The 15,375-nt window shown below is 42.6% G+C and overlaps 2 protein-coding genes across 8 annotated transcripts in view; one reads left to right on the forward strand and one right to left on the reverse strand.

Moving 5' to 3' along the window:
• Positions 1-884: 884 nt before the first annotated feature.
• ATP6V1E1 (ATPase H+ transporting V1 subunit E1) lies at positions 885-13,280 on the reverse strand. 2 transcript variants are annotated; one of them, XM_075159536.1, is made up of 9 exons: positions 12,811-13,280; positions 9,127-9,192; positions 7,472-7,581; positions 6,917-6,983; positions 4,979-5,068; positions 3,544-3,612; positions 3,048-3,142; positions 2,094-2,181; positions 885-1,498 (listed from the first exon to the last, which is right to left on the reverse strand). In XM_075159536.1, exons 1-9 carry the CDS (start codon positions 12,841-12,843, stop codon positions 1,436-1,438), a joined length of 681 nt encoding a protein of 226 aa, XP_075015637.1. In that variant the 5' UTR covers positions 12,844-13,280; the 3' UTR covers positions 885-1,435. The 2 variants fall into 2 exon arrangements, with proteins under 2 accessions (XP_075015637.1, XP_075015643.1); XM_075159542.1 differs by lacking the exon at positions 4,979-5,068 and having other exon boundaries at positions 12,811-13,078.
• A 1,513-nt stretch (positions 13,281-14,793) lies between these two features.
• The window catches only part of BCL2L13 (BCL2 like 13), a 47,796-nt gene continuing 47,214 nt past the window's right edge, over positions 14,794-15,375 (forward strand). For 3 of the 6 annotated variants that reach the window (XM_075159583.1, XM_075159592.1, XM_075159601.1), the window contains exon 1: positions 14,795-15,039. In XM_075159583.1, the coding sequence (XP_075015684.1) occupies positions 14,815-15,039 (225 nt within the window). In that variant the 5' untranslated portion in view covers positions 14,795-14,814. Of the gene's footprint in view, positions 15,040-15,375 lie in introns of all 6 variants that reach the window. The other 3 variants (XR_012675137.1, XR_012675135.1, XM_075159566.1) reach the window with 3 other exon arrangements.

The raw sequence follows: 15,375 nt of genomic DNA on the forward strand, positions 1-15,375 counted from the left end.
GTGAAAGGCTTATCTAGCATTTAGAGTCTTTACTTTACACGAGGGCATGCACCTCAGCTTGAGAAGAAAGGGCCTCAGGTTAAAAACACTGCATAAAGCAGTGTTGCTGCAGCTTTGCAAGTATTCTTCATGGCACAAGGTAAAATTCTGACCATTCCTGAATCACTGCAGTACTTAAAGATGATTTCAAAACATACTAAGGCAGTAATTCATTTGAGCAGTTTCTTATTTCCATGAAAGAAGTTTCAGAATTGAGCACTAGGTGAAGATTCAGGTATTCTGGCAGAGGCTTGTAGTGTGGAAAGTCACCTCAAGAATTTTTCTGTCCTACACCGTAGAAGGTGGAGACAATACTAGTCATCAATGCAGAAGCAAAGGAGAAGTAAGCATTAGTAAAACTTAACAGATTAGGTAATGAATATAGTTACGTTACTGTTATTTAATTCAATAGTTACTAACAATAGAGAGAATAGTTGCAACAGAGTCAGCTGTTGTTCCTCAAGTCCTGAAACACAATTACTAAAGGAGTATGTTTTGGATCTCCTGCACAGAAGCAACAAACCTGTAACTGGAAATGGATTGTATTTGTTATATCTAAGTAGCGCAGTCGTGTTACTCTAGTTCTCTCTCATGAAAGAAGATTGAGGGAACAAAACTACTGACCCATTTTTTAGGAAGAATGAAGCTCATCCTAAAATCCTATTCAAAAGGCTTGCCTACAATCCAACATTACTCAAGTAAATAGCTTGACATTACTCCACGCACTCGAATTCTAGCTTCACAGAACAGTTATTACACACAGCCCTCAAGTAGTAAGTCCTTATACACACAAGCCCACTCTTCAAAGGTTGCTGCCAATCCCCCAGAGAGAAGCTACAAAGAACTCCATACACACACACATTTTTATTTTAATAAATACAGTTTTACAGGCTCAGGCTTTTTTTTAAAAATCACATATACAGAACAGAAAAATGCCTGACCAAGTAACAGGAATTAAACTACTAACCCTGGGAAGGAATGCATGCCCTCTATAACACTGAAGACCTTAACTGAAAAGGGATTTCCCATCGGCAGCATAGTAATTTACTTCACAGATTAGACAACTTGAAAGAGATGTGGCCAAAGCAAAGAGAGTGACCCTAAATGGACCACTTGTCTTTATAGAGCCACAACGGTGCAAGGAAAGCCAAGAGCCCAAACGCCTCCATTTTCTAGTGTCACTGCTGGATGAATATGTATGTCTTCACATCCTTTAAGCAATACATTCTAACCACAAGTAGAGAGGCTAAGCACAGCAGGTATGCAAAATTATTCCATTGAAGAACAGAGATTGGATGACAAGGTAATGTTATATTTCCAGATTTTAAATTAGCAGATGCTTTTGCATCCCCTTCAGTATGGCAGTGGAACAGATCCCACCTTCTCTCACAGGGGTTTAGTCCAAAAACTTCCTGTTGGCATTAGCACCAAAGAGAGCCACTCTGATTTCTGGCATCATCTGTTGAGAAAGATGACATCAGTTATATGCAATGGGCAATACAATTGCTGTACAATCCTCCTTGCAGGCACTGTGCGATAGCGAGGCTAGGCTTCAAAATTAAGAAGTCAGTTCATTTGAGTTTTCTGAAGCCTTTACCTAATCACACATTTCCAGCTACTCTATAAAGGATTGCCTATGCTGCAGCATAAGAAAGAGATGCCAGAGCTAGTTTTTTCCACTAGGGTATAATAGGTCTCGGCCAAAGTTTCTAGTACTCAAGCTAGCTTCACTAATGCAAGTTAGCCTCAGCATTTCAACATCTTGACTGCAGTGCAGTCATAACAAGTCTTTCAGTACCATAATTTCTAGAATTTTATGCTCATGCTTAATTCAAAAGGCATCATTCTGGGAAAAGCATATTTGTTGTAGAGAAGCATAAACAGTAGGTAATTTGCTTCTTTCCATTAAAAAATAACTTCTAACTTGCCATCCATGTTGAAATCTGATCCCACACACTATTGTGACAGTTAACACACTGGAAACACTAGGATTTAATTACAAGACAAAACTAGTTAATTGTATCTTGTTCACCTTGGCTGTTAGAGAAACTCACCTGCTGGGCTACAAGATCCAGCCGACTTTCCAGGGTATTGGAAACCTTAATTTTACCATCGCTGTTATAGATTTCAACACCTCCAGCACTAGAAAGTGGAAAAAAAAAAATCCGTGAAATCCACGGTACGTCTCAAAGTCAGAATGTGGCAGAGAGATTACCCCAAATCAGCACTTATAGGCAAGTCAGATACATAGATAAGATTTTTATTTTTTAAAAAACAAACTTTTTTTGATACATGTCTTAATAGGAATCAGCACAAAGTGATCCAGTGAAGCAGCAGTGCAAAGCATCTTTGGAGTTATCAGAGACCACAGCTACCTACAAGGGTCCTCATTAGCATGATCTAAATGCAAGCGGAGCTTTGCACTTCAAAACAGCTTCAGACTCCGTATTTTATTATTAACGGACAGCTTTCAGATTTTGGGACGTGAGGAAGAGTGCTAAAAGTGTTGTTTGCTGGCCCATACATAAAGGTCGCTGACTATCAGAATATACAGCTTTGTGCCACGTTCTTTATCATACTCTATGAAAATAGAGCCTTGCAGACATAGCAGACATAAACCCCATCAAATGATTATCCTGCAGCACCTGATGGGTCAATTTGCTTCATCTTGAGATAGAAAGCACGGCTATATCCATATTCTCTCTCTTTAAAAGACCAATAGTTAGTTAAGTTTCTACCTACAGTTATTCTCTACTTCAGTACTGTGAATCAGGCTGGAGGTTGCACAAAACTTCTATTAACATTTTTGATTGAGACAGTGCTTGTCTGGAGGACACTGCAGAGTCTGTGCTTGTTTAACAAAGAAGTGCCAAATTCTACTAGAACAGCAGCAGACACACTGTGGGGATATTCCATACATAATTTTCTGCGACTATTCTAGTAGGAGCTGTGGCTTGAAAAGTTGCATTAAGTTAGTGCTCTGTATAAAAGATTTCCATTTTCCTTACATTTCCTCTGGCAGGAAGTTGTCTTGGTCAATGTGAACATCCACATCCCTTTTTGTGGCATTTTTGTAGATGGGAATGCTCTTCTGTACAGCTGTCTAGGATACAAGATAAACCTCCAATTAGCATTGACAACTGCTAGCACGCCACTTGGGTTTGGTCACTCAATCATTTGTAGTAATAAAATGAAGGGAGAAGGGATTGAGGCCTCTTTTTTTTTTTTTTAATTAATCAAATGTATTTGTTTGGCTTTTGAGCCAAAACCAATTATTATTCTTAATATTGTAGCACTGTCTAAAGTTTTGTAGGTAATATACAAGCAAGCAAATGATCCCCAACTTGAAAAGTATACTTGTTCTCTTGCATTATATCTGCAGCAGAAATGCAGCAAGCAAAGCTTGTTTTCATGTCACACAGATGGGATCTGAGCAGCAAATATTTGCAGTCAGGTCCCAGCCTTCGTGAGCAGGATACTGACAAACTATTCTAGATATCTTACCTTAACCATAGGAAGATCCTGTTTCCTGCACCGAACAACTATTCTGGGCTCAAGCAGCTGGTAGAATCCCTGCACAAGATAACCATTATGGTATCAGAAAGTCAACATTTTAATTGTCTTAGAATTATTTAACCCCAAGAAAGGAAAGGAGCTGATCAATTTGAAAACTAAAACCTGACAATATTAGCCTCTTATTTGCTCGGAAGTTCACCTCATGCAGACATTCTGAGAGGACAGCACCAATATCTGGGAAAGAGCCTACAACTATGGATTATGTAATGTTTCTTTGTTAGCTTCAAGTTTGGAACTCAAGTGCAACTAAACGTATGTATCATAGGATTGAGTTGCCCAGACAATGTACATGTACACATAAGGATCGTTGCTGTCTAAGCAGACTGAGCATGCAGCCAAGCTGACATTTTCCTATGCAGCTCTTGGAGAAGACATGCAGTAGTTTCAGATGCCTGTTCTAATAACTCCTGCCTTGCAGTTCCTGTAGTAATACATGAGAATAGAACAGAACAGAATAGGTTTAGTTCCAGGTGGAAGGGACCTACAATGATCATCTAGTCCAACTGTGAGTACTGATGAGTACAGATCCCTCACTGGATCAAATATAATGAGCCAAGACAGACGTGGCCAGCTTGCAAGAGTGAGACAGGTTTGTTTGATGTACAGCAATACCAGACCTAGGTGTGACAAAGAAACAACACTGAATTGGAAGCACAAGCTGGTAGAAAACAGTTAAGAAAACTCTGCCATCAAACTGTGGACAGGAGAGCTCGTGGCTGGCTTCGGTGACAGTTTATAGCAAAAGGACCAATTCATACCAGAAGGTGGCAATAGTGGTTGCACAACTGACCCTGGCCAATGTTTATTGGATTTTTAGCAGTTAATTTCTGGGGCTTGAGGATGGTATTCTAGCTAACCAAAGCTTTAATTTCTGCTTCGTATGTCTGTCATAGATGCATGTCATACTGGGAAAGACAGGACTTATAAGTAAATTTGTCAAAGCCAGGACTTATAAGTCTCAAATGCCAAAAAAGATTTTAAAAGCAGATAACTATTGACTTACAGGTTTGGAGAAACAGCTTTTGCAAACAGGGCATTTGATCCAACTAATTACTACAGATGCTTAAAGTGTGCATCCTAAACGTGCATGTTACAATGTATGTGCGCGCATCTGCAATTATTCTTATAATGGAACTGCTGCTTGGTATACCAGGTTTTACACCTCAAAACAAGCTGCAGCCTTATCTGTTCAGAATCCAAGACTGAAAGATATAGCAGAAGTGGTGTTTAAAACTCAAAGATCACCCAGCAACATTTGATCTAGACTCCAATACAACTGTAACCTCCAGTGGGTTATGTTTGAAGACAGACACCTAGGAGGATGGGGCTGTGATCATCTATTTGTTACAATTTAAATATTTACCTGTAGAACTAGTCCGTCCAGCAGTGTCTGGTACCTGCCAGTGTCCTTCACCACCTTGGCAAGTCTCTGCTTGGCCTCGTTCAGCAAATCCTACATTCAGAAGAAATCAGATCAGCAGAGCCCATCTGTTTGGCATTTGGTTTCATGCCTACCAACTTTCTGTACTCCTATTATAGCTATCACACCCTGCCAACACGTAAACGTACACTCCAGCTGGTGTTCATCCAAGCTAGACCTTCATCTCTGTGCACGGCACAATATCCTTTCCAAACAGTTCCTTTCTTCCTGCCCTGATCTGAACCCATTATAACCTGACAATAATTCCTTTTTCATGAAAAATGGAGACCTCACTAGTAAAAGGATAGTATTTATAATATTAATTCAGACAAACTAAAATATTTTGTAAATCATTGCCTAATGTAAACTAATAAAGTTGTCCAAATAACTAATTTTGTTCAGCTTTGTGGTCGAGCAAAGAAATCTAATCTATCTTTTTATCAAACAATATTCAGGTTAGCTATTTTTTAATTTTAAGTAAATATAAATCAAAATTTAGAAGTGAGAGCTTATTTTTAATTTGAAGTAGCTGGTTTTGATTATCTTTATTCAGCAAATCAGTATCAGATGAGATTGAATTTTTAAGAAATTTGAGTCAATTCAAACTCAGTTCCTAGAACTGAACCATCATAATTACTTCAGATAAAGAAATTGTATGATTTGGTATAAACCCTTCTTTACTGTCCTGCCTCATAGCGTTTAAAAGAAGAGTGCATGTTAACACAATCAGTACTAGGATATAAGACTATCACAACTTAATGTCACAGTCAAACCTAGTTATACTGTCCCCCCTAGAGTAACATAGCATTTCTGGAACTGCTCATCTCTCTTGTTCATGAAAGAGGCCAAAGATCTGATAAGGGAAGAAAGACCTAGCAGCATGTGACTTTAAATGTTTTAAAATGAGGAAGAGTGTTATGCATTACTCAGAAGCATGAGGTTGAGTCAGCTGATAAATGAGGAAGAGATTACCCAGCAGAGACTATCACAATAGAGTTAGCTCTTTAGCCACCCACCTTCCTCCTCTCTGTGAATACAATCTAAAGTTTGAAATTAGATTTAAAGAATCAATGAACTGATGATTTTCTTCTGCTAACTCCCCTTTTTCATGGTAGCATCAACTTGAGCAACATGACCCTATTTTTCATTTTTGACTTCTACAAGTGTCGCAGCTTTTCCAATAGCTCAACAGCACCATCTAGCAGAATACGAACACTCCAACTGTTTCTGAGACGGGGTAAGAGATCATAGAAAACCTGCAAGCTGTATAATGAGCAGAACGAGAATACACTACACTACACGTGGCGTAAGATGAACGCAGTAAGCCTGAACTAAGACTAAACGTACTCTGCTCTGATAAATCATCACTCACCCTATACGCCAACACACAGGCTGGTCACCTACTAGAACAAAAAGCAAACCTTTTCACATACTAGGGGCCACTAAAGGAGACAGAAAAACCCAGTTAGTGGTGTTTTAAGCCTACTTGCTTAAGCCATGCCAGATTTAATGCATAGATGTTGCTTCAGGCAAACAGAACTTCAAAGTTCTACCATCCGTGCAAGAGAGAGTTCCTGCTCTTTAAAGAAATAAGCTATTGTCCAAATGATAGATAAAACTGTTGCCTGCAATGTTCCTGGCAGAGAACTCCATTTCCCTAAAAGAGCAGGTAATAGAAACTGTGAAAATAAGCTAAAGCAGACTACTGAAGCTGGACTAAATCCTTAGTGACTTTTCAGAGCATCTGGGAAAGTCCTTTTTGTATGTTGAAGCAAATGTCACTCAATCACAAATCATATTTTTCTTTAGAGAATGGCTAAGAACATTTCCTAACAGATGGTAGGAATAGAACCTCTGTGTCTTTACTACAGAGATACTCACTGCAATAAGGTCATCCCTTGCCTTGAGGACCTTCAGTCTTGCCTGATTCATCAGGTTGGACATCTGACTGCAAATTGCATGATAAAGTTGAATCAATCCATCAGACTTTGTCAGAAGAACTGCAACATTTAACTGTGTACTTCACATTTAAAGGTAACAATACTACAACATTTAATAACAAAGCCTGTTCACCTGTTTGAATCTGCTTCTGAACTTGCACAAATCATTACAACGCAGAACCCCATCCTTCAGTAAAGACCCACCAAAACTAAACCTGACATGAACATTTGTCCCAGAGTAAGAGACCAGGGTAGAGTTCTAGACATTAACTACATAAAGAAACATGAAAGATTCTTTCACCACACTTACTAACAGTTATACTATTGTAGCTCACCTTTGATAACTTCTCCCCAGAAAAAACTAGAAACTCATAATTAAAACTATATATATTGGCTACAATTTGCCTATTTGCCAGAAAAAACCAGTTCTGTATAAAATGAGCAATAAAATGAGAGTTCAGGCTCTGAAGTCAGCCACCTAACCTAAGCAACTTACATTTTCTTTTGCTGTTCAATTTGTTTCTCCTTCTTTTCATAATACTCCATGATTTTCAGCCTCTGTGTCTGAACAAGGCGACCCTTCTCAATGTTGAATTCTTCTTCTGCCTATAGTAAAAATTAAATAACTGAAGTGGAAATTGATTCCATGGGCTGAAAAAAACAGAATCAAAATGAAACAGCCATGCTTTCAGAGCACATTCATAGATAAGCTAGGATGATGCAATTTATGGTTCCATATAAACAAAACATTTCAACCAGTACTCAAGTCAAAGGGAGTTCAGGATGTGTTTTGCTGAACTAGAACCTTGCTAACTATGATACAACTTATTTTATCGATTGACTGACACATGTTTCCTTGCAGTATTTATTCCTTAGGCATAAAATTATCAAATTTATATATTATATATTGTTAAGCAAAACTCATTTTATCTGAGCTTCAGGTCTGATTTGTTTTTGTTTGGCCTCTTTTCTGGCTACAAGAGATTCCGCCTAAAACAAGCTACCCAGCCCTCAGTGTCCACAAACTTCATTACTTTAAGCAATTCTTACACAAGGAGAGTGACAGTATAGCTATTACTTTTTTACAAAGCCTAGTGAGACAGCATATGAAAACACATGGCAAATTTTCCTATTTATACCTGAGAATCCAATCTCAACTTCTGACTTCCGTTTGCAGATCATCAGGAATACCTGCTTTAGTACTGATTAAATATTTGTGTAGATCTAAATGTTTAAGGGAGATTAAATATTATTAGTAATACATATGGTGAGTCCAATACCAACAAGATACTTCAGTATTGGTATAATGCAGATGGTTAGGGTTGTAAGGCACCATTAACCCTTCTTTAGTAAACATCTGTATTCTATCACCAGGTTAATATTAAACTCAGTCTCTTGTGCCTTAATCTAAGTGAAGAATTCTGCAAGTAATTCAACTCATGCCTTAAATATAAATTTATTTTTTAGTTCCCCAGGATACCTACTAAATCACACCTAGAATTAAGTCTGCAGGTGGCTACACAGGTTTAGGTACAGTTATGAACCTGCTTACAAACAAACTTTCACTAACACAATTCAACCAGTTTAACTTTCATCTTTTATCATTTTGGTACATGTATGAATGCTTGTGCAAGATTACTAACATTATTGCTTTAATTTACTACTAATGTCTCTGCCTGACACATTATGGAAGTCAAGCAAAAATTAAAATTAAACCTTCTGGTAATAGCTTGTTATGACAAACCTGTCAGAATTCATAACTATGCAGAGAACTCCCTTTAATCCTCAATGATGTCAAGTATAGGAGGTAAGGGAAGGTGTTCCACTTAATCTAGTCTACTCACATTACCACTCAGCTCTCCTGATTGCTTAAAAAAAAAAAATGAGGGAACTTGCATATGAATAAATTTATATTTAAGAACCACTAAGAAAACTCTGACCAAAAAATAGCTCTGACTTGTTTTGATTTGTCAAAAGCTAACAAATATTAACTTAATTTGGTAGCATCATTTTTTGCTATGTAACAACTAAACGTGAAGTAAGCTGCAGTTTACAAAAGTGTTCTAGGACTGCTCTGGCTGTAACTATCAAAACAGGATGTCAGATGCAGTCTTCCTTTTGTGCTTACTGACGTTGAACTTCAATTTTTACCTTTGCATCTATTTCTTCAGCCTTTTCATTGGCTTCCTGCTCAATGAAAGCCATCATATGCTTGATCTGTAACAAGAGAGAGAGGAGAAAGTATTTTCTGTTGGGAAGGACTTTGATGAGAGAAAGTATGTATATATTCCTCATTTGTACAGTAGGCCCCTCCATATCCATTTACTAATTCATATAATGTTTTTCAAGGAAATTAAATTAAGCATACAGGTCAAAGAGTCAGTTCATCTTAACACAGAGTACAAGAAAATTAATTTCTTTTTTCAAACAATTCTATATAACGCTGTTTCACTAGCTGTCATTAGATGAATGTAGTTTAGATATGCAACTATACCAAAAAAAAACCCCAACCCAAAGGTAAATTCGTATAAATGTGAGGCTGGGTATTTTCATTTTTCACTAGTGAGAACAACTTCCACCCCTCCCAGATCAGTTAAAAAAAAAAAAAAAAAAAAAATTCCTCACACAGTAAAATTAAAGTTTTTTGTTTGTTATGACATTTACATGAAACATAGAAGATTAACATAGCCTCCCTGCTCTACATCAGGCATAGATGGCATTTGAATGAACCTGGGCCTTCCACACTAGATGACCAGTGAAGCAAATCAAAAGGCTGCTGGTCAGATCTGTACAACCAGAAAGAAGTTCCTTACTTCTTTTATACACCTGAGAAATCTTTCTTGAAAAAATGTAACAAATTCTGACTTACAAAGTCATTAAAAAATGCCGCTATACGGTTCAAGTCAAAGGACTTTATAAAGTAGTTGCATATTAGTTTGGAAGAGCTGGGGAAGGAGACAGGAGCGCTAGTTGATCAAGACCACATCACGTATATCGGATGCTGCTTTAGAGCCTGGTATGCACTAATATATTCCACTTGAAGAACTTTTTTGAAATCACCTCAAAACACGATAAAGCACAAGTCCAATAGCTTAAAGACATGGAAAGCAATTATACTGAGTTCTGCTTATTCATCACATGCCTTTCTGTGACCCGGCCTAAGTTTAGGTTCACATTTGGGGCAGACTGTAAGGACTCATGCCCAACCAAACTGCAACTTTGAATAGGTATAGCCATTTCAAAGGGCAGGTGGAGCGGACCATAAAAACCTACTGAATTTTTGCTTGCACCTAGTGACGAGACACATTTTGCAGACAATCCGGTCTGAATAAACTTACATGAAAGACTCTATTTATATAATCTCATGTTAAAATGAAATATTTTAAAGAGATAAGAAAGGTGCCAATGTGAAAACTGAGCCAATGTGCAGAACAGCACTATGCCCATATAGATGAAAAAACGGAAGCGAACAGACACATGGAAGATTTTAAGCATATGCAGTGGAAGAAGTGAACAATAGTATCTACATCCTCAAAATCAAATCAGCAATTTTTCTTGTAATTCCAGTTTGCAACACTTCCAAGTGCATTTCCACCTACAGTGTCAGTTTCCTACCCTGCTCGCCTGATTAGATGAGTGGTTAAACCAAGCTTTAGATCTACCTGCATTTCAGAAAGGACAAGGGAGGCATATAAAATAAGGAAATAATTTTGCTGAATAGCCTATTGTTGAAGGAGGCTAAGAACTTTTGTATAGCAACCCTTACATTACTGAGCCACTTCTTCCAGTTTGGTTTGGTTTCTGAATTTTGGAAAAGTACTTTAAACAGTTCCAAGTGTTCCTGAAACGTTCTCTGCATAACGAAGAAGAATAAGATGGAAGCAAGGTGATATGGCATCCATTTCCCCTAGTCTGATACAACTGAACAGTGTTATTTCCTTCAAAATCTGTTGCACTGAAATCCCTTTTTGCTTTTCATAGAAATGAAAAAGAGATCCTAAATGAGACTTTCACATCTATAAATAGGATTAGTTTTAATAACACTGAAAAAAATATGTATTTTTAAATGAGAGATTAATTTTAAATGAACTTAATAACTTTAGCATAGTAGTATTTCCTGCAGAAAGGAAGAGAGGGTTTTTCCCATCAGTAGTAGCATGATTATCCTTTCCATGGGAAGTTCTAGGTGTTAGACTGGCTTTAGCTAGAAGCGACTAGCCAGATTAGATGGAACAATCTATTAAACACCTTTCACAAGGTGAAGCAAGCAAGTCTATCAATGGGAAAAATTCTTAATTAGAGATGATTTTCAAAGTGAAAACTATTGAAAGCACCATGGCAAGTAGTTAAGAGTTCAGAGGACCAGTTGGCAAGTTCATACCAGATTTATACACGTGCAGACACTATCATGCCACCAGCAGCATTCTCTTTTCCAGTTAACAGGATCAGCCTAGGCTCAGGAGTGTGAAACAATAAAAGGAAAGTTGCAGATGAGAAATGCTATTAGCATTACATATTTAGTATATCAACAGATCCTGAACTAACTTTTGAAGTTCAGGTCCATGGTGGCTGAGCAAGACCACCCCAATGTCAGCTTTATTTTTATTATCTTCATGGAAGAGGCAGAAAAAAACAAACAAGCTTTGCGGATAAAAGGCAAAAGAACGTAATGTTACAATTCCCCTTTTGCAGAAAGGCAACCTACTGATTTTACTTTCAATGTGCTGCTTCCTTGCCAAGACACTATGTTTACTGAATGAGAAAGTGAGACACGAAACATTTATGATGCAAAGGACAAGGGGAACTAGGCTGATCTGCTCATCACCTGTAGGAAACTTCACGGACCAGCACTGACTGGATCTGTGCAGTCTTTAACACGGCACACCATTTTCAACCCAGATCAAAGCAGCTTTTTTAGGCAAGGGCAGTGTTTACTGTCAATAAGGACAAAGTGTCCTGCCTCAGGAGGAAGTGTCCACAGTCAGACTTCAGGGTTGTAAGTTTCCATTGCAAGAGAAGCCCAGGTTGCACCACTCTGCTTAGGATATAAAAGTGAAAAAGGCATTCGAGAATGCTGAATAGCCTACCAAATGCTAAGTTACAGCTAATTAGATGTAGTATAGCTATAAGAAAAAAAGAGATGAAAAGTCCTTTGAGAGCAACATCTAAAAAGATGTTGCTTATCTAGGGCAATGTATTTACCTGCCTTAAAGTGCAGTTAAACACTGTACATAGCAAAAAGGCTACTTATGATCCCTTTCACTATAATCTGGCATAATAGGTCATTGAAATGCTTCAACAAAGTTCCCCAATGGGTGGCCAATCAATCCCGCCAGGAAAAAACTTTCTTCAGGGACTTCTCTTTCTCACTAAGATTCCCAGAGAAGATCTTTCCCCTTCACCAACCCTTGCTTTCACAGGAGAGCACCACTGTTCCACCTACAGAGCAGGAGACCCTATTCCACAACTAAAGCGTGAATCCACAGCTGGCTGCAGCCGCTTCTGCTGTCGCAGGGTTCAGAGCTGTCACTATTCCTCCCGCTCCGACTGGCCTTTTACCAGCCGGATGGCCCTTCAGCTCAGGCACACCTGAACCCCACGCTTAGCACGGCTTCAGGGCAAGGAAGCTGCCTGGAAGCTGCCTCCGCCGCCCCGGCCCAGCTCTCAGTGCCTCTCTCCTCACACCGGGTCCGTCCTGTCAGCTGCCCCCCGGCCCCGGCCCCGGTCGGGCCGAGCGCAGTGTGGAGGAAGGAGACCTAGCAGCGGTCCCAAGGCCACCGCGCTGCCCGCTCCGGGGCCACAGGCTCGCGTTTGGGCTGGGGCCCGCGGCCCTACCTGCTTCTGGACGTCAGCATCGCTGAGCGCCATGGCGGCGGCGGCGTTGTTGGCGGCGGCGGCAGCGGGGCTGGAGGGAAGGCAGTTGGGGCCGCTGGCGACGGCGAGCGGAATCAAATCCGGTTCGGGTCACAGTTGGTGCTGCTGCCGCTGTGTCACGCCGCCCCGCCCACCTGCTCCTCCGGGCCAATAGAAACCTGAGCGCTGTCTGGCGTCACGGAGGCGGGTCCTTGCTCGCGGCAGACTGCCATCTTGTGGTAGGGGGCGGGTGTTGTCTTCAGCGCTCTTCAGGGCTGCGGGCGGGAGCTGCGCCGCTCCCTGCCGGGGGAGAGCCCCGGCGCGGCCGGCCGCTCGGCGTGGGGGGCTTCCTTCGCGCCTCCCTCCGGTGGCAGAGGCGGCAGCCGCCCCTGAAGCCGAGGCGGAGCGAGGCAGCCGGGTCCGCCCGGCTCTCCCGGCCTGCCGCCGCGCAGGGGACAAGCCTGGGGAGGGGGGACAGGCTCGGACGTCAGAGTTCATCCTAAGGCTTCAGGGGCGCTGCGTGCAGGAGGTGAAGTAATGCTTCCCCTGTGCGTAGTGCTGTTAAGGATTTGGCGGGAATACCCAGTTCAGTTTCAAAAAGAGCTGAGCTGCTTCCAGGAAATGTGTTTAACTCGTAGCAGAGAGAAGTTAAACGTGGGGAGATGGTTGCTTGTAAGGCCCTAAAGTAGATTTCTTTTGGCGATGCTTTGGGCTCCCCGTCACGGGAAGCTTTGTATCTCAAGGTCACTTTCAGCTGTCAATTGTGTAAAGCTGTGAAATGCTATTTATAAAATCTCACAGTTTTTCCAGGTTTGGACTGGCAGAGAGAGATGAAACTGGCTTCTCTTCCCGCACCGGAGATGCGGAGTAGTGTTAAGGAGCACGAAGAGAAAAGCAGAAGGAGGCAGGAAAGCGGTGGCCGAGGGGAGGGGAAGGACAGCGGTGCAGCAGGGAGGCTGGAGGTCAGGCTGCCAGGTGGCAGCGGCCTACGGGGGAGTCTTGCCATGGGCCCCACAGGCTGGTTGTGCTTTTATGATTAGCAGTTACGGCACCAGCATTTCCTTGTGGGAATACATGGTGGAGATTTATTATTATTATTATCATCATCATTATCTTCTGTCATTTTGTGATCCAGAAACGTTCAGGACCATTTTCAAATGATGTGCTGATTCTTCAGGAGTTCCTTTACTGCTTCCATTATTTTCTTCATGGCAAATTTAAAGCAATCTTCATAACCTGTAACAATATTTGTTTATTCTAGCTGGCAGGAAGCTGCTATTTCCACTCTGCAGGTGCATTTACTGGAAAAAATAAGAGCTGTTCCTTACAAATCGGCGTCAAATGTGGTATTTGTCATATCCACGCTTCTTTCTGGCTTATTTCTATTTCCTTAATTTTTCCTGTACCCTTTTTTCAATGTGAAAAACCTTATTATAAAAATTTGTGGGTTTTTTTTTTTCATATTGCAATTATGTTACAATGCAGGGAGAAAACTTGTATTTTGGAGCTTGAGAACATTTATTATTTCAGTCAGAATCTCAGTAATATTAAAACAGCCGGAACTTTACCCAGGCCGAGGGGCAGCTTTCTGTTTGAGACGCCTAACGTCGTGCGGACGGGATTAGGGCGGCGGAAACTAACCGCCGTCCGTTATTTTTCTCACAATCCGTGAGGAAGACGCGAAGGGGTTAACACGCGCTAATCACTCCGGTTGCCTTTTCCTTTTGTATTTGCGCCTTTGAGCGCGGGAAACCCGCTCAGGCCGGTGTCCGCCCCGGAAGAGGGGCTCCCCTCCTCTCCGCCTCGCCCTCCGGCGCCGGGGAACGACCGCCCCGTCACCCGTGGCCGCTGCCGCGGCGGAAGGGCCGGCCGCCGCGGCAGCGGCCACGGGTGACGGGTCGGCCGTGCCCCGCCCCCTCGGGAAGTCACGTGGTGGGAGAGGCGTCGGCGCGGGCCGTGACGCGCGACACAAACTGCCGTGACGTGATGCCCCCTCCGCCGTCCCCCTCCTCCCCGCCCCTCCATCATGGCGGTGGCGGCGGCGGCAAATTAGGGCAGAGCTCGCACCGCCTCGCGCGCGCGCGCGCGCGCGCCCACCACCCCCGGCGGACCGACCCGGAGCAGCGCCGCTCCTCGCGCGCCCCGCCCGCCCCCTCCTCTCCCTCCTCCTCCTCCTCCCCCCCGCCCCTCCGCGCCCTGCGGCGCTCGCAGGTGAGGAGGGGGGGAGCGGGCGGGCGCGCGGGTTATTTATTTATTTTCCCCTCGCGCCCCCGCCGGCCGGGAGTTGGGGGCGGGGGGGGGCGGGGAACGGGCACGAGGACGGCGCGGCCGTTGAGCAGGTCGGCGGCCGTGTGCGCGCCTCCTCCCCCACCCTTCCCCCGCCCGCGTTGTCTGGGAGGGGAGGGGGGAGGCGGCCGCTCTCCGCGGGGTCGGTGGCCGGAGAACTTCCCCGCGGGGGCGGGGCGCAGCGGGGCCACGCCCCTCGGCGGCCCTTGGCCCCCCTGCCCCCCGCCGTGACTGCGGCTGAAGGACGCGTCCCTCCGTCCC

This window comes from Calonectris borealis, chromosome 1 (genome assembly GCF_964195595.1).
Source record: "Calonectris borealis chromosome 1, bCalBor7.hap1.2, whole genome shotgun sequence".
In the NCBI taxonomy this organism is placed as follows: domain Eukaryota; kingdom Metazoa; phylum Chordata; class Aves; order Procellariiformes; family Procellariidae; genus Calonectris; species Calonectris borealis.